Source organism: Thalassophryne amazonica, chromosome 3 (assembly GCF_902500255.1).
Source record: "Thalassophryne amazonica chromosome 3, fThaAma1.1, whole genome shotgun sequence".
In the NCBI taxonomy this organism is placed as follows: Eukaryota; Metazoa; Chordata; class Actinopteri; order Batrachoidiformes; family Batrachoididae; genus Thalassophryne; species Thalassophryne amazonica.
Window position 1 is genome coordinate 112,038,172 of NC_047105.1, and position 25,469 is coordinate 112,063,640.

At 41.5% G+C, this 25,469-nt stretch overlaps 2 protein-coding genes across 2 annotated transcripts in view; both read left to right on the forward strand.

Annotated features, from left to right (window-relative positions):
- The window catches only part of arfrp1 (ADP-ribosylation factor related protein 1), a 60,930-nt gene extending 56,818 nt beyond the window's left edge, over window positions 1-4,112 (forward strand). The window contains 1 exon segment of the mRNA XM_034167312.1: window positions 3,804-4,112. Coding sequence (XP_034023203.1) covers window positions 3,804-3,891 — 88 coding nt within the window. The 3' untranslated portion in view covers window positions 3,892-4,112.
- Window positions 4,113-10,166: 6,054 nt separating this feature from the next.
- stmn3 (stathmin-like 3) overlaps window positions 10,167-25,469 on the forward strand; it is an 81,387-nt gene continuing 66,084 nt past the window's right edge. The window contains exon 1 of the mRNA XM_034167313.1: window positions 10,167-10,327. Coding sequence (XP_034023204.1) covers window positions 10,309-10,327 — 19 coding nt within the window. The 5' untranslated portion in view covers window positions 10,167-10,308. The remainder of the gene's footprint in view (window positions 10,328-25,469) is intronic.

Below are 25,469 nucleotides of genomic sequence, written 5' to 3' on the forward strand. Positions count from 1 at the left end.
TTCTGATGGGAACAGTGTGAAGTGTGGCTTTCTGGGCTCTGCTTTTATGCACATGTGCGGGTGGGGGCCTGTGGGCATTCAAGTGCAAAAACAAGACACCAGAAAAATATTCAATAAATTCAGGTGTGGTGTCACCACATTCACTGCACACATCAATGGGGTCCTGCTGATTATACTACAGCAATCAGTTTGGAAAAATGTCATTGTGAAAAACTTTGGAGTTTTTTTTTTATTGATTAAATTTTCAATAGCATCATTGTTAAAAGGTTTAGTGACACAAAATCCACAGCACACATCAGTGGGGTCCTGCTGGTTATACTGAAGCACTCAGTTTGGAAAAATGTACAAAAATTGAATGTTAGTGATTCTGTATCATTTAAATAAGTTATAAAATGAGTCCCTATACTTCTGTTTCACAGTCTGTTCATTCAGATCAATATTGTTTTTGCAGCTCAGGACGGCTCATATGGATAAAATAAGGTTGTAGCTCGTTGTCTGCTTTTCCTGAGGTTAGAAACTAGTGTTTGTTTTTCTACCAACGTTTCTCTTAAGGTATTGAGCCGTTTACGGATGGGGAGCTTTCTGTCCTCCGTGGTTTGGACAGGTGGACTGTCCCAGTCAAACTCCACACTTGACACTGTCCCCGGAGCTTGACACACCTGGTGGGACCGGGCGCTTGACTCCAAAAGCAATAGCTGCTCGGAGGGGTTAACAAGGTGTCTTTATTTAAGACAGTGCCTTTTCGTCTGCGTTGTGATTGGTCACAAGGTGGAGTTATCACTCAGATGTTGTTTGTGTGATAAAGTTCAAGGGATGACTTTATCAGATGTTACCCAGGGATCATTCAGATGCTGTAAAGCTGAAGATGTTTTTTTGCATACTGAGCGTGAGGTCAGCATCCACACAGAGCATTTAGTTAATGGAAAAATAATATTTATCATTTTGGTTTACACATAGTCTTTTCAGTCTTCATGAATTGCATACAGTTTAATTGTTCTGAGTTAATGCACAATTTGGTTTACAATTAAAAGGAAATCATTCCAGGTTCTACATGCTGTGTGTCTCTCACCACACAGCAAGAAAAGAGCAGTTTTACAAACATATTTTTAAACTTTTTTCTTTCATTGTCTGCTCTGAGTGTCTCAGTGGGTGTCTGAGCTGTGGTTAAACTGAAATGCATAACAACAACCACTTACGCGTCTCAAAATATGCCTAAAATCTCTTTCTGGGGACGGAATGACATAAATGCACTGATCAAACCTTCATACCTCTCAATCAGGTCACACTTTCCACATAAATACACAAATTCCTGATTGTTCCTGCTCAGAGACTGCAAACCAGGGCCGAATCCAAACGGAAAGAGGGAGTTGGGCGGGGGCTGCCCTCACAACACACATTAGTTGTCGACTAATGTTTTCCATCACAATACTTGCTTTTGTATTATTTGCTTTTTAGTAGCATGATGTTGGCTTATTATGTTGGCTTATAAAATAACCACAGTATAATTGTGTATGTTAAATTGTCTCTCAATTAGGCAATTCAGAAAATCCTGCTATCTGAATTTCCTAATTGCATAGTCAACTAGAAGAAAATTTGTCAGTTATTTAGTTACTAGCTAGTTATAGTCTGTTTCCAACTAGTTGTTCTCACCCTTTTTTTTTTTCAAACATATGTTCTCAGATTTAACATTGTGTCTATAATTTAAATCCGTTATATGTATAAAACGGACAAAATATGTTATATGTATGTAACAGATTAGTTACAGTCAGGAGGCGCTGAACAATCTGCGGAAATCCTGAATCGGGACCTGCCTCATTTAATGACTCGGTCAAAGCGTCATCTGAAAAAAATAAATGCCTGCCTTAAATAAGTGCGAGACATGAATTATATGCGTGAAAAAAGATAACATTTGGATGAGTCTTTTTTCTGAGTCCGCTGCGGAGTGGTACCTTAAAATCCTGAAGCCTGATTTTATGCTTCTGCAACTCGGTAACTCTGTGGCCTTGCGATGATGTGGTTCTTACTCTGCGCGTTAATCTTTTTAAGTTCAGTGTTGTCTTTTAAGCAATTTGCTGCAGGAACAGCACCTTTTTCTGGATTAATTTGTACCTTAACAATCATCTTTATACACCATCAACCTCCAAGAATTGCGGGTCATTTGAGCATCTTTTCCGACTCCGTGTTGTGGAGTTGGTCATATTTGTGGACTTTTCTGCCAAATGTATTTGATCCATGATTGAAATAAAATCAGTGGGTGCACTGAAAAACATTTTAAATATGACAGGAGAGGAAGGAGTGAAAATGTAAAAGTGACAAATCACAGCCCTTTGCGGTCTCTGATTTAGCAGGTGCACGTCACGGGGAGGATTTGCAGCCCTGCAGAGGGGCTGTGATCTAAAGCGGTTTGGTTCGCCACACCAAGGGATATGTGTCAAACTTAACACCATGTTACAGTTCAGGCAACAAGCAGAATTTTGTAATAATCCCCGGCCTTGAATTGCACCCTGCCTCGTTTAGGTGCCGTGCCTGGGTGTGGCTTAAAAAATAAATGGACAGTCTTTTAATCAAGGAAATATAGTACCCACTTTCCTCAAATCATTTCATACCTCTGTTATTGTGCACGTCCAGACTGTCTGGTATATGCGATGGGTTTTTAATTAAAATACATTGCAACCGGGCAGGACGTTTTGTCTCATCTGAGCGACAATCCGTTATGCAAAATCTGGTATATACGGTGTTTATTACATGGAAAACTATACAGAAGCATTGGGACTTTTGCTTTTGACAGTGAGTGCAAATATCTAGTTTATACGATGATATTTTCGGAGAGATTTACTGTATTTTATTTTAAGAAAATTTATATTTGTGGACACACATCTTTTTATGTTTTTGTGGTTTTGTAGGTGTGAGTGTGTTTGTGTGCCTGTATGTGGCCCTGTGATAGACTGGTGGCCTGTCCAGGGTGTACCCCACATGACTCTGGGATAGGCTCCAGCCTTCATGATTCTTAACTGGAATAAGCAGTTTCAGAAAATGAATGATGATCAAAAATGTATCGCAGTAACTAAGTTGATAACTTTTTTTCCCCTTCCTTTGCTCAGATGTCACTTTTATTATCAATGATAATGTGTTGTGGCTAGCTGCCACAGATTTTCCTGCATGTGATAGTGAGGTGCTGTGAAGCGCTGGTTCATGGCACACTCATGCTCAGTGATTGCAAGGTTCAGACACTGAACGACATTTCAGATTGATGCCAGAGTGTCACATTTGAGTACAGCAAGCTGTACCTACATCATGTTATCTTAAATACATCTGAAGTAAAGAATAACACATTGTTTTCATGAATTGAAATGGGCTTACCTTGAATTCTCATAAATTAGGATGCCCATCTGTGGGTGCTTCACTAAATTTGAAGTATCATTTGGTCTGAAATGCACAGTGTCCCTGTTTTCATATTGGCTTTTGCAAATCTAATATTATTTTGGTCGTCTGTCTTGAATTCAAAGTGCTTCTATATTCAACTCGCGCTGCTTTTTCTTTTTTTTTTTTTTTTGTCAGAGTGCAGGTGGACGTGTTGCTGCTAAAGCTGCACTTGACACCATCTTTGTCTAGTTGTTTTTTTATGTACTGTACTTATTGATTTGGTACTAGCTTCTGGTGACATTCTATTTCAGGCTAAGATGAAATTGTACTTGAACGTCACATGGGTTTTAGTCGTGATCTCTGCTGTATGTTGTTAGGAGTGTGGTCAGGAATCATAAAAGCTCTTACTGTGATTTATTGAACAGCTTGTTGTGTTTCAGGGATGGTGTCAATGAAGGAATTGATTGGATGGTGAAGTGTGTGGTGAGGAACATTCACCGGCCCCCCAGACAGAAGGACATCACATAAGAAGTCAACTCTTCATCACCTCCCAGCTTTTTATACTCGTCTTCCAACTGTGAGTTTCTCCTCGAGGACATTCCTATTAACTCTGGACTTGATAAAGTTTCCTGTCTCCTCTTGTTTGCTGTCACATTGGATTTCCAACTTTGGGACATCTTTGCAGAAGGAGTAACAGACTTTTTGAAGGGATTATTTGGAGTTGTTGTGCTTCACTTGTGAATGGGACCTCCAGACTGGGAAAGTAGCATCTTTATGGAGTTACCCTGGTGATCATCTTGCACTCTCATCAAAGGAGCATAAAGCATCACTTATGACCCAGCAAATTCCTATTCAAGTTTACAAAATGGTCATATGTATTCTCCACACACATGAAATGCACCCGAGCAGTTTTTGTCACATTTTTAAGATTTGAGTTTTCTAAAATGTGAAAGTTGATTTCCGTTAAAGAATGAGGAACCAAATTTATTGTTCAGTCCCATGTACAGTAAAACTCACTGAAACCGTCATAGTATAAACCAGATATTCGCAGTCACTGGACAAAAAAGTGTCCCGTCTGATCGCAGTGTATTTCCATTAAACCCCTCACATGTGGGACCGGAGTCATTTCCATGATTAAAAGCCCGACCGTTTATTTTTTTTTCACACTGTGCTCAGACTCTGAGCCGCAGCCTGGACGTGCGCCTGTTAAATCAGACACAGTAAAAGGCTGCGATTTAACACTTGCTTTCAATCCTACGACTCCCTTCATATTATAACAGTTTTTGCAGTGCCCACGCTGATAAATGGATCAGAAAAGTCTGCACATTTACAGCATGAAGTCGGTAAAAGAGGAAAATGTACAGCTTACCTTTGATTTGGAGGTGATGATTGTAGAAAGAAAAGCTTGTTGAGGGTCTCCAAAGTAAAGGTCAAACAAGGTCAGTGTCCATTGGATTCTTTGATATGTGACATATGTTACTCCATAATGTGATAACTAAGCATGATACATGCTCCAAACTCTTCCTTTTTAAAACCCTCTTAACTCAACTAATAATTTCCATCAATTTTTACCAAAATTGGTGCAACTTTAACTTTTGACCTCTGTACAAACTGACACAGACCTTTGTCACCATTCCTGCTTTTTTTTTTTTTTTTTTATCCTATAACTCCAAAGCATTCAGTCACAGATTGTCCAAACTATACCTTTTTGGAATATTTATGATCAAGCAATTAATGTGGTGTAGTTTTGTGTATGATTGGAGCATCTTTTAATTTTGACCACTGTGTAATTCTTCAATTGATCTCTACCTGACCGCCGACTGAAAATTCAAATGGCCCATTGTTGTTTTTGTTTTTTGGGGTTTTTTTTTTTTTCAAAAGAGGAATGTCTAGGGACTATTTGTGCCAAATTTGATGCTTTTATCACTATTTGCAGGATTCCGCTCTAAATGTTCTCGTGTCTGCTGCACTATACAGATCCTGTGGCAGTGTTTGTGTTCTAAATCAGTAATGTGCCTGTTAAATTAATTTTTGTCCCCAGTGAGAAGATGATACCCCCCCCCCCAAAAAAACCCCCACCTAAAAATGAAGCCTAGTTTGAAAATTGTCTAGGTGTAGTAGTTGCATTATGACATTATGACCATGATTAATGCATTTTCCTCTTGGTGATCCAGCACACTGGTGCCTCAGTGATCAGGACCCTAGTCACTGGATAGGTGATCCCAACATATCACCTATGTATGTAAAATGGGGATGGACCTGGGTGGTTGCCAGTCAGGACCCAGTGTGGCTCATTAGGGTGGAGGATGCAGAGATGTGCACACTTCAAGAGGTGACCTGATTGGAGTAAAATGAAACTAGTAGCTTTGTTGATTTACTTTAACTTTGCGAAGCAGCAGATGGGTTCTCATTGGATGCTCATGGCAGCCGTGCACTGTAGAAAGTTGGTTTTAATAATCTGAGCCAAAATTCATTTTAATAACAACCCTGTTCAGAGTTTTCAGGAATTTGAAGTGGAAAATTTAAGTTTCAGCTTTTTTGCTTTCAGATTCTGTGCACTCGAACAAGTGCAGCTGCCGTCTTTATAGTTTAAAGCGGAATGCACAAGATTTGTACTCCAGTCATTTGTTGTTTATCTCTCCATGCTTTTCTGTAAAACAATAATAATGTGGTTGCTCTCTGAGCTATAATAGGAAAACAGTTTTATATTAACTTTGAAATGTGTGTATTTGTGTGTGTGTGTATCATTTGCAAAGACACTACAGCTGGTTGACTAACTGGACTCTGTATGCATGAAGTTTGCTGATCAGAATATAAAGCCTTGCTGACCTCTGATGGATGGCTGTATACCAGCAGTTTAAACCTTTGTCATCAGTGTTGTAATAAATATCTGATGTATATTAACCTGTTTCTGTCATGTGTAGGTGACCTACAGTCTGTCACGCCTCAATCTAGGGAAATGTTTCTACTGGTGCAGAATTTAAGTGTGACTGCGTGTTTCTGTGCCGCCTCTCCACAGTCCGCGGGGGTGTGTCTCATCAACAGGACTTTCCACACGTCACCTTTGCTTGCTGCTGGGCTGTTTGTGTGATGTACACATCTTGTATAAAATCAGAGATCAACTTCGATGTTGAATAACATAAAAAAGAAACCAAACTGAAACTAAAAAACTTTGCACAGTATGACTCTTCAAATGTGGAGTCTGTTTTGTTTTTGCAGTACACTTAAAACTGTGCCTGTGCAGTTTGTGTGCCCTGCTGTTTTTGACACTTTCACCCCAGAGTAACTCCAGCTGGAGGTGATCAGGGAGGCAATAAATTGTCAAAATGCAAGAAAAGTAAGCCAAATGGTTCTCCGAGACACTTTATTGTCGAACCACCTTAATTAGTGACTTCAGATGTTTCCAAAACAAAAGTTGTTTACAGGTGTACTGTTGGTATGACTAATGAAAAGTCATTAGACTAGTCACACACTTAACTTTGATCATAAATTCTCCAAATTGACTTTATTTCTGCAAGTAAAATGTCATAAACACAGGGAACTATGTCGAAACCACATCTGTGCTACGACTACAAAACATCATGAAATATGTATTATTGTTTGTTCCTGCTCGAGCTGAGTCCTGGACGTCCTGCGTGTGTTTGGTAGAAGTGAAAGGAGAGAACACCCTGTCCAGCCTGTGTGCTGGAAACTGAAACTTAATCCTTGATTCTCTGCTATTGATTTTTTGCTGGAAATGAAAATGTTTGTCCTGTTCATGGAAATGAGTAATCATTGTTAGTCAGGGACACTGTCAACCAACTGCATTTGAAATGTACACCAAAGCCATAAAAATAATTATTGTGCACGTTGGTTAATGATTTACTGTGAAATTGTGGGAGAATCTTGCTATCTGAATTAGCAGACTAGTTGACCTGAAGAGAATTAATCAACCAGTGTTAAATTGTTAAGTTTAACACTAAGAAAGTGTCCTCTGTTAAAGTGTTAACACTTTTGAGAAAAAAAAAGGCTGGAACAGTTTCATTAATTTTGCGTGTGTAAGTACGAGTACAAAATAAAAATCTAAATTTATCGAACGGAAGCACTGCGTTCATACGGACATCGGTTGGTATGGGCTGTTGATGAAGCTCATGTTCTAAAGCACGTGCTCATGTACATTCATAGTCATTTACATTCGCAAACACCCTTAACTAACCATATACACTAACAAAACATCCCTTTGTTGCTTGTATTTCTCACTGGAATAATAGCTGACAAAGAAGAAAAACAACGTTTCTGAAAACAGAAGATCGAGATACTTATGTGTGGTCTCAGCATTTAAAAATTAAATAAATGTGCCACTAGGTGGTGACGACTGGCCACCAGTAGTTCTGTCTGGCCCTGTGGTGGGCTGGCAGCCTGTCCAGGCTGTACCCCACCTCTCACCCAGTGATCACTGGGATGGGTTCCATCTCCCCTTTGACCCTTAATTGGATTAAGCAGGTATAGTCTGCTGTCACAACTAATTGTCCCAACCCTACCACAAGCAGGTTTCACAAATGAATGTTAACTGTTGAGTGGGCCGCTGAAGAGGAGGTACTGCTGGCCCACCACCAGAAGGCGCCCTGCCTGAAGTGCGGGCTTCAGGCACGAGGGGGCGCTGCCGCCTCACGGGAACATCCGGGAGTGACAGCTGTCACTCATCAACTCATGACAGCTGTCACTCATCAACTCATGACAGCTGTCACTCATCAACTCATGACAGCTGTCACTCATCAACTCATGACAGCTGTCACTCATCTCCACTTCATCAACCGCTCCATAAAAGCCGGAGGACATCTCCACCCTGCTGCCGAGATATCGCCTACCATTAGAGGTAATTCTCTCAGCCAGATACTGTGCCGTATTGCACGTAACCGTTTGTTTATTCTTTTCAGAAGGACCTGTTTGCTTGTGTCAGCGGGAGGCTGAATCAGTTGTTGACGGCAGGGTGCGGGATCTCACCCTTCACGACTCGTAAGACAAGCAACTGGTCGGGTTTAGCGGACTGACTGTGTTCAGTATTGCGGAGGTGGAGGTGCAATTCCCACCTGCTTAGCTGACTGTGTTACTGGGTGTGCACACACTCACACCTAACTGTTTCTGCTTCCTGCCAGCAGTACCAGATCCAACAGCCGGAGACGGTGGCCACCTGGGGACTCGGAACTTGGCGGCTCCAGTATCCTCCGGGTTCGGTGGCAGTGGAAATCGTGTGGGATCCGGTTCTTCTCTGGACAGACGTCTGCTATCCTCGAGCCTGCCCACACGTCACCTCTGTAGATTGACTGCATACAAATTCTGTAACTGTCTGTATTTCATTGTGCACATTCACAACAGTAAAGTGTTCTATTTTCGGCTCATTCATTGTCCATTTACGCCCCCTGTTGTGGGTCCGTGTCACTACACTTTCACAACAGTTAGTGAACTGAGTTGTATCAAATACCTCAGTGACACCAATATTAATGGTCGTTTTTTTTTTTTTTTTTTGACAAAGTCCTTAAAGGTGCAGATATTTTGCTAATGTCTTGTACATTGGAGGCACAAAATTGCTGACTCCAGGTGCATTCACCTAGTTTTGTGCTCACAATGAGTGCTTATCTAATGCTGTATATTAACAATTTATCTGTATAGTGGAAAGAAGGACCTAGGTTTACTTCGAAATAGGTTTGTTTTCTATTTGGTTTGCATTACAGCATGACCGATGTATCGGTTGGCCGATAATATTGGCTGATATGAGTCTTTCACAGGCACATCTACAAGGTCTATCAGAAAAGTATCCTACCTTATTTAAAAAAAAAAACTATATGGATTTGAATGACGTGCGATTACACCAATCATGCTTGAACCCTCCTGCGCATGCGTGAGTTTTTTCATGCGTGTCGGTGACGTCATTTCCCTGTGGGCAGGCCTTGAGTGAGATGTGGTCCCGCCCTCTCGGCTGAATTCCTTTGTTTCACACGCCGCTCGAGACGGCGCGTGTTGCTTTATCAAAGAATATCCGAGTGGACACTATTCGAGAAATTAAGCTGGTTTTCGGTGAAAAGTTTAACGGCTGATGAGAGATTATGGGGTGTTTCTGTCGGTGTAAGGACTTCCCACGGAGCAGGACGTCGCGCAGCGCTTCCAGGCGCCGTCGTCGGCCTGTTTCGAGCTGAAAACATCCTAATTTAAGGCTTAATTCACCCAGGACGTTGTGAGAGAACAGAGAAGATTCAGAAGAGGCCGGCATGAGGACTTTATGCGGACATTCCACTGTTTAAGGACATTTTGTAATGAAAGACGTGCACTGCATATCATTGAAGATCAAAAGTCTGGGTGTGGGACAAGCACAAAACGGCAATATTTGCATATAATGATGCTGAAAAAAGGTGAAGAAGTCATCATAGACTACTAGAACAAATTTCTTAACACACTTTCATTGTAAAGATAACTATAAAAGTGTGAAATTTCCCCTTTTTTCTGTTTTTCATACAATATGATCAAAGGACGTAAGTGCCCGTAGTCACCATCAAGATCATCATACGTGTACACAAAGTGCATGATGATTCACTACAACGTCTGTACGAGCAAAACACGTGGATAAAATATAAGAACTCAAACAATAAGTTTTTATTTCACAGTAATTATAGCCTTCTGCAGTTTGGACAGATTTTCTGTTTAGAACTGATTTTTGTGTCCGGGTTTGGTTACAGCTCATGTAACCAAACCCTTCATCCCATCCACCTCTTCTCATCTTACACGGTCCATTATTCATGTAAGCTTGTGTACGACACCACTGAACACCAGCCCTCCCTCCCTCTCTCTCTCTCCCCCACCCTCCCTCGCTTCTTCCCTGCATCCATTCATCTCACTTCCTCACATCCTGTCCTCCATCCAGCAGCAGCATCCTCTGGCTCTCCTCCTTTTCCTCCTCCACACTCAGCAGCAATGAACAGCACACTATCAGGTAAGAAAATGAATGAGTGGATGATGTTACACAGATTTTTTTTTTCTTGTTGTTTTTGTTTATTAAGATACTGACCATGAAGCTGAAGCTCTCGATGGCTCTGTGCACACTGCATGCAGCAATTGTCATGGCAACTGGGATTGTCATGTCTGGTTGTCTGAGACACAACACACCTTCATGCACAGACGTGTGCAGCCAAACAGCTTGTTCACTCTGTGCTATGGCTGAGTGAATATTAAATCACATCACCGTCTCTGCATTGACATTCCATATTTCCTAAAATACTCAAAATTACACTCTCGCTCACATTTTCACCAAACACGTTTTACCGAATCAAAATGCCTCAATTTAAAAATATACACCCTCTTATGTTAGTTTGTCTAAATATAATGGAGAGATGCTTTGTGATGTCGTTTGAGTGCATCAGTGCAAAAGCATCACAGTTTACAACGGGAAATGTAACAATGCAACCGCTTCTCGATTGCAAATTTTGGCTCTGATGAGTTCATAAGCTTTGAAATAAATAGAAAATGCTCATTTGTAGATTAATTTACTTGAGATCAGACTTGTTACAGCAAATAAAAGAAATTCACTGAATATTAGCAAATAAATGATTGATAAATTAATAAGGGAATTAGAAAGACAAAACCTCAACCTACTAGTGCATAATTGGGCAGCACGGTGGCTTAGTGGTTAGCACTGTTGCCTCACAGCAGGAAGGTTGTGGGATTGTTTCCCACCTGTGGCCTTTCTGTGTGGAGTTTACATGTTCTCTCCTGGTGCTCCGGCTTCCCCCTACATCCAAAGACATGCAGATTAGGTAAAATGGAAACTTTAAATTGTCTGTAGGTGTGCATTCAGATGTGCATGTGTTTGTCTGTCTATATATGGCCCTGCAATAGACTGGCATCATGTCCTGGGTGTACCCCGCCTCACGCCCCATGACTGCTGCGATAGGCTCCAGCACCCCGCAACCCTTAATTGGACTAAGCGGGAATAGAAAATGGATGGATGGACGGAGTTGGAGCTGTCGTCGGTGCGACTAGCTTATAACGCAACCTGAAAAGACCAGGCCCCATATACACAAAGCATCCTAAAACTAAAAGGTGCTCATAGTGACGTCATTCTAACAAAAATCTTAGAATTCCTCGAATTCTGAGACATTTCTTATCATTTTCCCAGAATGATAGAGAGGAAGGAGAGACGCTCTCGAATTGGCCGAACAACTTTCCACAGTTTGTGGGGATTCTGCGTTAGTACGCGCCCGCGGCCAATGTGCTTGATGAATTCCTGCACAAAAAGTAGTTCCCAGCTATTTGTGATATATTCCTGTGAGATAATGAGTATATCTCATCTAAATTAATTCTAAAATTTACCAGCAATAAAATTATAAAGAGACCTGAAGTTTTAAGAGTGGCCATAATAAATATTTAAGAAACTTTAAAGTTTATGAGCAACTTCACCTGTTATTGCTCAAGCACATTGTAAACACTGACACAATGGAGTTTAATACGGAAGAGTTCAGAAAGATACGATTGGAATGTTTTGATTACCATTTATAGTAGGCGATGAAAGACTTGGGTGTTAACTTCGTGTTAAAGTCAGAACAAGAAGCTGCACTGAAAGAGATCTATCTGGGAAGAGACACATTCTGTGTGTGAGAGCGGCACGCTGAGCAGTTTCACAAAAGTAGTCCGGCGAGCTCAATCTATGGGCGCGAGCTATCCCACAATGCTAAAATAGCAGCGATGTCGGTCCAATGAGAGCGGCACTCTGAGCAGGGTGGGAGAGACGTTCACTGGATGTTGAGTGGCAGTGATTCAGTAACACGCTACCAGCTTGATGGTACAGGGATAATATTTGTGGTTGACCTCATCAGGAATGAGCTTACTTTCCTCACCCAGCGTAGTAACGCAGTAACGTCTGAGCTGAAGGTCATCACAACATTGTGATACCTGGCTATGGAAAAAATGTCAGTTGCATGTAAATTCTATAACACTGATACAATTATTAATATCAAAGTAAGCGATGTCAGCATCCAGAGCCTAAACTCACCTGTTTGAGAAGAACTTTGCTTGTGTGCTCGCTTTAGATCGTACCAACGCTTCTCACACTCGTCACTTGTGCACAATTACTAACATGGAGAATAAACATAACAATAAGCTAATTAATATAATAATCAGCATGTGAATGAGTTACGTTCAAACATTCTGAAACTGTGTAACAATTTCATTTTCCTGAGGTTATATAAGTATATAAAAATTTAGTAAGGTATATGTTATATATTATATTCCAATTCTAAGGTGGAACTATGCCAGTATACAAAGGTATATCTAAATATCTAAAAAGGAAGAGTAAAATAGGAGAGTAGAAAAGAGTAGAGTAGAGCCACTTAGGTGCCTGGTCTTGAGAACCAGGGATGGTAGGTTAAAAAGCTTTTTTATCCCCATGGGAACTCTCCCTACCCACCCAAGCAGCTCAAGAAAAAGGTATATATAATATAATAAGTAATAAGACATAAGAAGGATAAGACATCACAGGAGAAGATTGTTATCAAACACAAAGGAACCAACTATTTTGTAAGCTACGATGAACGTTGCTAAGGCCAGCAAGGTAAGCTAACGTTAGCTGTTAGGTATAACTAACTGTACCCCACTCCTCCAATATTTACTTAAATATAGTAACATTAAAAAGGGGGGAACAAGAAAAAGTAAAGCGTGTAGAAATATATATTGAGACATAAGTACATACGTGGTCTATTAGATAATAAACCGACCTTTTATTTATTTTTTTTAACTATATGGATTTGAATGATGTGCGATTACACCAATCATGCTTGAACCCTCGTGCGCATGCGTGAGTTTTTTCACGCGTGTCGGTGACGTCATTTCCCTGTGGGCAGGCCTTGAGTGAGATGTGGTCCCGCCCTCTCGGCTGAATTCCTTTGTTTCACACGCTGCTCAAGACGGCGCGCGTTGCTTATCAACATTTTCTGGACCTGTGAGGAATATCCGAGTGGACACTATTCGAGAAATTAGCTGGTTTTCGGTGAAAAGTTTAACGGCTGATGGAGTATTATGGGGTGTTTCTGTCGGTGTAAGGACTTCCCACAGAGCAGGATGTCGTGCAGCGCTTCCAGGCGCCGTTGTCGGCCTGTTTCGACCTGAAAACATCCTAATTTAAGGCTTAATTCACCCAGGATGTCGTGAGAGAACAGAGAAGATTCACAAGAGGCCGGCATGAGGACTTTATGCGAACATTCCACTGTTTAAGGACATTTTTTAATGAAAGACGTGCGCGCAAATTCACCGAGTCGTTTCCGTGACGACTCGGCAAATCTGTGTGCGCCGCGACAGGAAAAACACCTCCGTGTTGAAACCATTTGTAAAATTCAGGCGGCTTTTGATGGCTTTCAACAAGTGAGTAACTGAGAAATTGTTTAACAGCTTGGGCATGTTCCAACTTGCCCGTTAAGGTTTCCAACGGAGGTGTTTTTCCTGTCGCGACCCCCCCGCGGTCGGGTCCGGCCCTGCCGACTCTGCCCGTACGTTCTTTCATTACAAAATGTCCGTTAACAATGGAATGTCCGAATAAACTCCTCATGCCGACTTCTTCTGAAAGTTCTCTGTTCTCTGACGACTTCCTGGATCAACAGAGCCTGAAATGTGGAAGTTTTCAACTTGAAACGGCGAGACGCTGCCGCCTCGAAGCGCAGATCGCCGTCAGGCGCCGTGGGCCGTCCTTACGGCGACACTACCAGACCAAAATCTCTCATCAGCCGTTAAAATTTTTACCGAAAACCAGCTGAATTTATCGAATGCTGTCCACTCAGTTGTGCCTTACAGTTTTGAAAAAATTTTGATCAAACAAAGCAGCAGTCTCTGAGCCATTCCTAAACAATGAAAAAACGACGAGAGGGTGGGCCACTCCTCACTCAAAGACTGCCCACAGGCGAATGACGTAACCGACAGGCGTGAAAAAACTCTCGCATGCCCACGAGGGTTCAAGCATGTCTGATGTAATCACACGTGATTCAAATCCATATGGTTTTTGAAAAAAATAATAAGGTCGGATACTTTTCTAATAGACCTCGTATATTTGCAGAAAAGAGAAAAACAGCGGGCGTTTTAATCACCAAACCTGCAGCTGCCAGCGTTACACATCTTGCTGTTTCTTCTTCTTCTGCTATATTTTTAACACAGTATTCAGTAGCTTTGCCCTTACATGGGAACAAATGTAATTACAGCTGATCATCCATGTGGAAGGGCCAAAATGGCGGTGCCACAGCGGCCACACCCTTCGACATAGAGAAAAGCTTTCGATAACTTTTGATCAGTATCATCTCTGGTTGCTGTCTGTGGAGAGGTGTGTGTGTATGCGTGTGTTAGACGGACACCACCGCAGTCGCAATGATTACGTCATCACGGCTGGACCGGGGGTTATTGTTAGCGGTGCCATGCTAAGAGGATACTATGTGAATCCTCCGAGACGTTCAACAATAAAAGGAGTTATTGAGCAGTTCCTTTCCACGTTCATTAACGTGACATGGTGTCAGAAGTCTGACGAACAGGATGCCCGACGGAGATGGCAAAATTTGGACCACCGGAGCAGTTTGACTTCACAAAGCCGGCGGAGTGGCCGACGTGGAAGCGGCGTTACAGCAGGTTCCGTGTGGTGACCAAACTTGATAAAGAGCCTGATGTGGTACAAATAAATTCCCTTCTTTATGCAATGGGGAGGGAAGCAGAGTCCATTTACGAGTCCTTCACGTATGAGAGTGAGGAAGAGGAGAATGACTTTGACGTGGTAATGGGCAAATTTGATGAACATTTTGTGCCGAAACGCAATGTGATTCATGATCGTGCGTGCTTCCACAGACGCACACAGCGCCCCGGGGAGACTGTGGAGGCTTTCGTAAGAAACCTGTATGAACTGGCCCAATATTGCGAGTTCGGCCAAGCTAAAGATGAGAACATTCGGGACAGAATGACAGTCATAGGCATACTGGACTGTGAGATGTGTCTCAAAAGCTACAGCTGGAACCGGACCTGACGCTTGAAAAAGCCATTCAGATCACAAGACAGAATGAACAAATCAAACAACTAAAGAGGATTCTCAAGCAGCCAGATCCATCACTTGCTCTGATGAGCTACCGAGCGACACCCATCACTGCCACTGGGGTCAGTCCAGCTCAACTAATGTTGGGAAGACAGATTCGTACCCCTGTGCCGACGCTAGAGACAAGCTTTGAAGGCCAAAAAGGCATACAGGCACTTCTACAACAGGAGACACTCTGCCTGCCCACTCCCGGAGTTATGTCTGGGTCAACCAGTCAGGGTGATGTTGGATGGAGAGAGAGGGTGGAATACCCCAGCAGAGATCATCGGACCATCAGGAGAACCGCGTTCCTATCTGATCAAGACGGATGGTGGCGCTATGCTGCGTCGCAACAGGAGACATCTGCGGGTGGTTCCGGAGAACATCGCGCCTACGGACCAGCCGCACGCACCAGGTGGTAGCCCGATGCAGCCGGTGACCTATTCCAGTCCTGCGCCGACCAGCTTGGAGGTTACAGCACTACCGGGCAGCTCAACTCCAGAGTCTACACAAGGTACTCCTACTACTCCAAACTACCTCTCAGGTACAGAGATGTTTAGAGACCAAGTTACAAACATCACTTGGGTGAGTCACAAACTCTTAATTTGTTTTGACAGAGACATTCTCATTGCTAGAGGAAAAATGGAGATGTTTGTTGAACATTATGCTTATGTTGCATTACCTTCTGTGTGAGTGTGAGAGTGAAGTTCAGAAAAGACTTTTCTTTGATATTTTAGAAGGACTTCAAGGTCTTGTGTTCAAAACCAAAAGAGACTTTCAGTTTTGATTTTGGAAATGGTTCAATGTCGAATATGGACTTGAGTTTAACTGACAACTCCATCCTGCGTTGGGGTCAGAAAAAATATCTTGGTTGTCATTTTAACATTCAACCAGCCTTGGGAGTGGGGGTGAATCTCCTTAGAAAAAGGTATATGGTCTTTGGATTCATGCAAACTCAGGAACGCTGAAGAAAATACTTACAAATGTTTTTTTTTTACCTCAAGATTAATTTCTGTTTACTCTACATTTTGAAGTAAAAAAAAGAAATATAACTTTTAGTGACTACATTCAATATAAAACCTTCAAAGATAAAGTAGTTTAAAAATTCCATGCTTGGGATTGCACCATCAAACAAAAAGTTTCTCTTTTTTTTATTCAAACAACAAACCAAAAAAGGAAAACAGACAAAATACATTGGAATCTTTTTTGTTAAAAATTTCAAATAAGCGAAAGAAAAGAGTCCTTGTCACTTCCCAACTTGTCAGCTTGGGGTAGCCATTGCATCATTCTTCCAAGGAAAATGGTAATGTTAAAGAATTTTTAAAAGTGGATTTCATCATTCTGGGGTCAATTTTGCCCGGAAAAACTGTGTTGCAATCCCAGCACAGTGTGCAGTTTATTTTTGGAAAGAATTCTTTGGACTTTAACCATTTAAACAGAGTTTTGGGCTTTTTCTTTGAGACAATCTTCGGACAAAGGGAAACTGTTTTGGGAAAAATGGACATCATATATTTATTCTTGATGTAAGCAATTGTTTAAATACACATACATACATAGAGAAGACGCAATGCATTGTGGCTTTCAATATCTTCAAATCTGAATGTATCTCATTTTTGGTCGAGTCGGTCTATTATGTTGTTTAATTATAATTTGTGTTTTTTTATGTTTGGAAAAAACTAAAACTTGAATAAAGATAAAGTTTAAAAAAAAAATAAAAAAATAGAGTTTTGAGGACTCATGGAAAGAGTTGGTTAAGTCTCCAACTGTTGGCTACTGTGGGTTCATTCCATGGGGAGAGGTCTCCCAGCAGATGGTTGATAAGGGACCACAGACTCCCCAAAGGAATGCTTTTAGGGGTTGTAAATTGTTCGGGGAGTGAGTTTAACTGACAACTCCATCCTGCGCTGGGGTCAGAAAAAATATCTTGGTTGTCATTTTAACATTCAACCAGCCTTGGGAGTGGGGGTGAATCTCCTTAGAAAAAGGTATATGGTCTTTGGATTCATGCAAACTCAGGAACGCTGAAAGTTGATCACAGATTCTCGCTACAACACACAGCAAGCTGAAACGGTTTATATGTTCCACCTCAGTGCCTTTTGATGTAAAGAGTGAAAGACTTCCTGAAGTCAATGATGAGTTCTTTAGTCTGTGTGTGTGTGTGTGTGTGTGTGTGTGTGTGGTGTGTGTGTGTGTGTGTGTGTGTGTGTGTGTGTGTGTGTGTGTGTGTGTGTGTGTGTGTGTGTGTGTGTGTGTGTGTGTGTGTGTGTGTGTGTGTGTGTGTGTGTGTTATGAATAGGTTGGTGATGGAGCTCCTTGAAACCAGGTGTTGAACATCCTCCCTGTAGGCAGGTTCATTATTATCATTGATTTGTCTCACCACTGGGGTGCCGAAAAGCGGAGAATAAGGACAAGGATTCTGTGGGCCCATGATTGACAGGGGCCCAGAGAGGCCCTAATGCAATTATAATACTGACAAAATAATATGGGGGTGGCCCAGTAAGATTTCTTTACATGGAGCCCAAAATTCCTGGTAGCGCCCCTTCCACTGGAGCATCATCTGCAACATTAATGGAGTTTGTGTTGTGGAGGGGCACACAGTCGTGGGTAAAGAGTGAGTAAAGAATGAGGCTCAGCACGCACCCCTGTGGGGAGGCCAGGCTTGCAGTCAGTGGTGAAGATATTATTTTCCCCATCTTACCTAAAGTGATGCAAATAAGTATTTGATCCACTGTCAATTTTGCAAGTTTTCCCACCTACAAAGCATGGAGAGGTCTGTCATTTTTATCATCAACTGGAGACAGAATCTATAAAAAAAAAAAAAATAAATAAAAAATAAAAATTGCATTGTATAATTTTTAAATAATTTATTAGCATTTTATTGCATGAAATTAGTATTTGATCACCTACCAACCAGTAGAATTCTGGCTCTCACAGACCTGTTAGTTTTTCTTGAAGAAGCCCTCCTATTCTGCACTCTTTACCTGTATTAATTGCATCTGAAAATGGAAGGAACACAAGATGACGGTCAAACTAGTGTCAAGGAGTGGCTCTCTAAGAAGCATTTCAAGGTCCTGGAGTGGCCTAGCCAGTCTCCAGACCTGAACCCAATAGAAAGTCTTTGGAGGGAGCTGAAACTCAAAACCTGAAAGATCTGGAGAAGCTCAGTATGCAGGAGTTGAACAAAATCCCTGCTACAGTGTGCAAACATGGCCAAGAACTACAGGAAACCTCTGACCAAAAATTTCTGTACAAAAATACAGCTGGGCAGCTATTGAAAATTTTAATTGCGATTAATCACATGCTTTCCATGATTAATCGCATTGTTATATGCAAAATCTAAAAATGAATTCAAAAGTAGTGCACAGCACTATTTTATTTTAAATGTTCTGCCATATGAACAAAAGTGCCAAACATTTGTTCTGAAAATACTTAACAACAGCATTTTGTTTATGCAGTTGCAGTTAACAGGGTTCTCAGCAGTATCTTTTCTCAGTGTAATGGGATGGAAAAATCACCTTAAAAAGCCAGGGGTTCGGGGATGCTTAGGTCCCACCCCGAGGCTTGTGCATTATGGGCTTATAAAGGGCCTTCTTTGTTAGTCTGAATAAATCTACCAAAATTTGAAGTCCAGACAGAAGAAGAGAACATCTCTGCATTTCAAAATGTGAGGAAAGTGTTTACAAAAACGCCACCAATTTGAAGCTGAAGCTGCAGGAGGCCTTCTTCTGTGTAAATGTACTGAGAGTTCAGCTCACCTGTCGTCTTTTCAAACTCACACCTGCTGCTACGCTTATAAATAAAGCAAAGGGTCTTTAAACAGTAACTATTTTATTATTTGAAAAAAATAAATGTCCAAGGGTCATGATCATGTTAATCAAGAAATCATCTCACCTGAAACAACAACAGATGAGTTATGTTTTTAATTTACAGACAGATTTCTAAAGAATCTTCTTTTATTTCTTTTTTTATATTTAAAACTATTTTAACTACAAGTTATTTAATGTAAGAAAAAAACATAAGGATTTTCTTGAATAAACTGCTGGGTATAAATTAGCAGTTCTGATGTTCCTGACACACATCTACACTATTTTGTGTTTTGGTCTGATGCCTTGTTTCTTTTGGCTTTAAAGTAAGGCTGTAACAAAGATTAATTAAATAAAAAAGTATGGCTTTCCTTCACACAATCTGTTGATCCAAATGCAGGCAATAGTGTTTCAGAGGATTATAAATTTAAAAATCTTCCAGGGGAAGCTGGCCCCGCTCCCCCTATCCTGCAGCACTTGATGTGCAGCTCGCTGCAAGGAGAAATTTAGCGGCTGTAGGAAAACTTTTTCCCCAACGCTTGGTGCGCAGTTTGCTGCAGGAGAACTTTAGCGGCTGCAGAGAACTTTTCCCCCAAAGCTCGGTGCGGGACACACTGCAGGAGAACTTTAGCAGCTTCGGTTCTGTGGCCATGTAAAAGTTCCATGCCCTTCTCCATGTCCGCAGCAGCAGTCATCGACAGACTTGCAATAAAATCAATCAATCAATCAACTTTTTTCTTGTATAGCGCCAAATCACAACAAACAGTTGCCCCAAGGCGCTCCAAACAAAACAAACAAAAAAAAAAAAAACTGCATTACCGTGCAATAAAAAAAGTAGTTGGCATTAATTAATTAATGTGTTAACACGATAATAACTTGCCCAGCACTAATTAAAAATAATAATAAAATAATTAAAAATGGCTGTTTGTTAAAACTTTTGTCTGTTTTTCTGCAGGGCTTGGGGGGTTCGTTGGGGATCTCACCCGGGGAGTAATTCAGTGTAGAACCGGCCACTTATCCACAAACAGCAGTGTATGCATTTTTCTGTTTCAAGTGTAACAGGGACTGGTGGAAGGCAGTGGTTATGGCATCCTTGTTGTGTGTTTGGGGGGGTTTGGCTGGACAAGATTGGGTTGTTTTGTGTTTATTTTCCTTCCCAGGTGATTTGGGGCTGTTCTCTGAGGAAAATGTGCTGCAGAAGAGTCTCTCTCCTCTGTTACGATGATTGGCTGCACCTGTTGCATTCTCGTGCGGCTCTCTATCAGGACAATCCACGACACCTGTGATGTTCACGTGCAGATCTGAGGACTTCCAGCTGGTACCAATGTAGTGATGAAGAACTACATTTAAACCAGCAGTGAGTTGGATAAGATTGCCGGAGAATACGACCTTGTGACGACCGTGTGGGGACGCTGAGGGCCGTTTCTGAGTCTGACATCGCGCCTGTGAAGGAGGACGAGGGTGAGAGGCAAACGTTGTCAGCACACGACAGAGAGTACAGTCTGGGAAAGTCACCTGGGGGGGGGGTGTTGGCGGAACTCCTGAGTCCTGAACGTTCGGACTCCGACTGTTGAGACGCTGAGAGAGCGCACCGCCTTTTCACCTCACCAGAACTTAATTATTTAGTATTTCATGTATAGCACAAAGGGAGAAAAATAAATGTGTTTTCTTTTTGGAACTGCTTCTGATTATTTCATGCTGGGTTCAGTCAGATACTGGACCGCTCCTCAATTCGCATCTTATCCATAACAATCCTCTGTGGGCCTGTTGGCACGATAGACATACTGGCAGCGGTCGGTATTGGGGGACAGAGGTTTTGATATGTGCTGCATCTGGTTTTTCAAAGCGGTTCATGGCAAGAGGCATGAGAGCAGTAGCTGTTTAGACCTGTAATTATGGATGGTTTGGAATAGGGGGATGATGATGCTTGTTTTCAGACATGTGGTGACAGTGGAGAGGGGCAGGGATTGATTGAAAATGTCTGTGAAGGCCTCACTTAGTTCATCAGAACATTCTCTGAGGATTGCTCCTAGAATGTCCTTTGCACCTAAAAATGAAGAAAAGAAATCAACAATGATCTTAAACGCAGTACTTGACCTTTGGTAAATTCATCCTGTGTGTGTGGCAGGTTTGGTGGAAGTTTGATTGGAAATCAACATTTTTAACTCTGATCACAAAAACTTTTACTGTCACGCACAAGGTTCATCTGGCTGACCTTGCCAAGGTAGCATTGAAAACCACCTACAGTGAGGCAAATAAGTATTTGATAAACTCGGTTTTGCAAGTTTTCCCACCTACAAAGGATGGAGAGGTCTGTCATTTGTATAGTAGGTACACTTCAACTGTGAGAGACAGAATCTAAAAGAAAAAAAATCAGAAAATCACATTGTGCAATTTTTAAATAATTAATTTGCATTTTATTGCATGAAATAAGTATCTGATACAATGGAAAAACAGGCCTTAATATTTGGTACAGAAGCCTTTGGTCAGATGTTTCCTGTAGTTCTTGACCAAGTTTGCACACTGCAGCATGGATTTTGGTCCACTCCTCCATACAGATCTTCTCCAGATCTTTCAGGTTTTAAATTTCAGCTCCCTCCAAAGATTTTCTATTGAGTTCAGGTCTGGAGACTGGCCAGGCCACTCCAGGACCTTGAAATGCTTCTTACAGAGCCCCTCCTTAGTTGCCCTGGCTGTGTGTTTGGGGTCATTGTCATGCTGGAAGACCCAGCCACGGCCCATCTTCAGTGCTCTTACTGAGGGAAGGAGGTTGTTTGCCAAAATGTCACAATATATGACCCCATCCATCCTCCCTTCAATATGGTGCAGTCGTCCTGTCCCCTTTGCAGAAGAGCACCCCCAGAGTATGATGTTTCCACCCCCATGCTTCACGGTTGGGATAGTTTCCTTGGGGTTGTTCTCATCCTCCAAACTTGGCGAGTGGAGTTGATACCAAAAAGCTCTATTTTGGTCTCATCTGACCACATGACCTTCATCTATGCCTCCTCTTGACATCCAGATGGTCACTGGTGAACTTCAAATGGGCCTGGACATGTGCTGGCTTGTGCAGGAGGACCTTGCTGCCCTGCAGGATTTTAAACCATGATAGCATCATGTGTTACTAATGTAATCTTTGTGACTGTGGTCCCAGCTCTCTTCAGGTCATTGGCCAGGTCCTTGCATGTAGTTCTGATTGATAGTCTTCTTCTGTTTCTTCCATTTTCTCATAATTGTTGCCTTCTCACCAAACTGCTTGCTTATTAGTATTATTAGCCCATCCCATCCTTGTGCAGGTCTGCAGTTTTGTCCGTGGTGTCCTTAGACAGCTCTTTGGTCTTGGCCATGGTGGATAGATTGGAGTCACACTGCTCAGCATGGTGCTCTCGTTGGAGCGACATCTCTGCTATATTGGCTTTGTGGGATAGCTCGCCGGACTACTTTCACCTGACCCAGCGCTGAATTTGCAGACATGAGATGATGATGTTGGAAGAGTGTGAGTATTGACTTACTATCATTTAGGTGTAAAAACACACAAGATACACAAGTTCTTGTGCCAAATATACTCCTGATGTTTTTGTTACCCACGAAAATGCAGTCATCATCACAGGTCTGGGAACTACTTTTTGCACAAGAATTCATCAAGCATGTCAGCCGTGAACACGTACTAACACAGAATATACAGAAACTGTATATTGTTGTTCGGCCAAAACGAGAGCATCTACTGTTGGCTTGCCCTAAGCTAGTGGCACACGTGAGAGTATGGGTTGGAGTGTGATTGATTGTGTTGACAGGTGTGTTTTATACAGGGAACGAGTTCAAACAGGTGCAATTAATACAGGTAAAGAGCGCAGAATAGGAGGGCTTCTTATAGAAGAACTAGCAGGTCTGTGAGAGCCAGAATTCTTACTGGTTGGTTGGTGATCAAATACTTATTTCATGCAACACAATGCAAATTAGTTATTTAACAATTATACAGTGTGATTTTCTGGTGGCATAGCAGGGGTGGTGGACAAGTGGTTAGTGCGCTTGGTTTCAGTGCGGAAGGTTCCTGGTTCAAACCCCACCCCTGCCACATTTCTCCATGTAATGTGGAGTTGCGTCAGGAAGGGCATCCGGCATAAAACTTGTGCCAAATCAACATGGAAATCCACCTTGGATCTGCTGTGGTTACCTTGAGTGAAAAACAAGGTAGCAGCCGTAAGGGGCTTACTTACAATGTGGTTTTCTAAAAAAATTTTTAGATTCTGTCTCTCACAGTTGAAGTGTACCTACTATAAAAATTACAGACCTCTCCATTCTTTGTAGGTGGGAAAACTTACAAAACCGACAGTGGATCAAATGCTTATTGCTTGACATGGACCTTTGCCACAGTATTTTATGTAAAGCGAAACTCAGGCATTTTTAAATCTGAGGCCTGTTCTGTTTTTAGATGGGATTTTTCGAAGTGGGGGGCAAATGTTTCACTCCACGGCCACCTTCTGCATGATGTTTGGTCTAAATTGACTAAAGCAAACGCACTTATATTTTGTGATTTTAATAAACATTTATTTTCCACATGCTTCAGCTGACATGAAATAAACATCTTTGGTATGTAAATGAATGAGAAATACTATAGTTAGAAAGTAATGTCCAAGTTTTACACTTCCTCTCTCATTTTGACTACAGGAAAATCAGATCTGCGTGACTGAATGCCAGTTTATCTTTGGCGTATCGTTTCTCGGTCACTGAACATCCTTCTTGTTTATTGTGATGTGATCATATTTAGTACATATGCTCTGTCGCCTTCATCTGCACCGAACAAAAACCCACAGTGTTGCAAGAGTTTCCATCATTGTTCAGATAGAATCAAGGTCACAAGTCGAACATCTTATGTTAAAAAAATAAAAATAAAAACTCCCAGATTCTTCCGACAGAGCCTGATCCTGACAAATCTCTCTCTCTCCCTCAACACAAACACACACACACACACACACACACACACACTACATATATACACACACACACATACAGTTGTGCTCAAAAGTTTACATACCCTGGCAGAATTTTTGCTTTTTTGGCCATTTTTAAGAGAATATGAATGACAACACAAAACCTTTTTTTCACTCATGGTTAGTGGTTGGGTGAAGCCATTTATTGTCAAACAACTGTGTTTCCTCTTTTTAAACCAAAATGACAAGAGAACTACCCAAATGAACCTGATCCAAAGTTTACATACCCCTGTTCTTAATACAGTGTATTGCCCCTTTAACATCAGTGACAGCTTGGAGTCTTTTGTGGTAGTTTGTGGACGAGGCTCTCTGATGGTAAAGCTGCCACTGAATATGTCTTGGACTTTCTTTACATCAGTTACAAGGAAATACAAACAGTATGGCACTTTATGGTAAATCTGCATGGAGTAGACAGTTCTCAAAAACTGAGTGACTGTGCAAGAAGGAGAAGAGTGAGGAAAGCCACCAAGACACCCAAACAACCCAGAAGAAGTTATAAATATAAATGCAGTCCATTCAAAAGTCCATTCTTAACGGCAGACCAAGAACCAAGTCATCCACAGATCAGGTTGCCTCAGCTTCAGGAATATCAGAAGTGGAACAAAGATGAGAATGATTTTTTTTTTTCTAAGGGACATAATGTGGACAACTCTGAACTTGATTATTCTTGGTTCATGTGATGAGCTATTGAGGCCATTCAAGACAAGAGAAGCTGTGCAGCAGGTAAAGATTAAAACCAAGACGAGCTGTCTGGACAGGCTGGAACAAAAAAAAGAAAAGTCTTGATGGATACTTTTTGACATTAACTGACTTTGGATGTGATCGTGGCTCATTAAGGTCAAGAACGTTTGAGTTATAGACACTTGAAGATGATAAACATGAACTACATTGAACTATATTTAGAGATTAAAAAGAACAATATTGTCAATATTGACAATAACTGTCGACCTTGTTTGCATGTCTAACACTGATTATATAATATTATATAACGGCTGAGTAGATCCTTGTCATTTGATTGGTGGCTTGTATGTCATGGGACATGGATTATTCATATGTTTGCCGTTGTGTTTCATTTCCCTTGAAATAATTCTTTTTTTTAGTGTGCAATTTTGGTGCTATATGACATGTGATATTACACGCTAAGACTACCGTGCGCGCTCACACTACCGTGCACGCTTACACTACCGGGGCGGCGTTTAGCTAAACATGGTGGACTTTGTTTTGCTGGTGGACAGCAATTTGAAGGAGCTAATT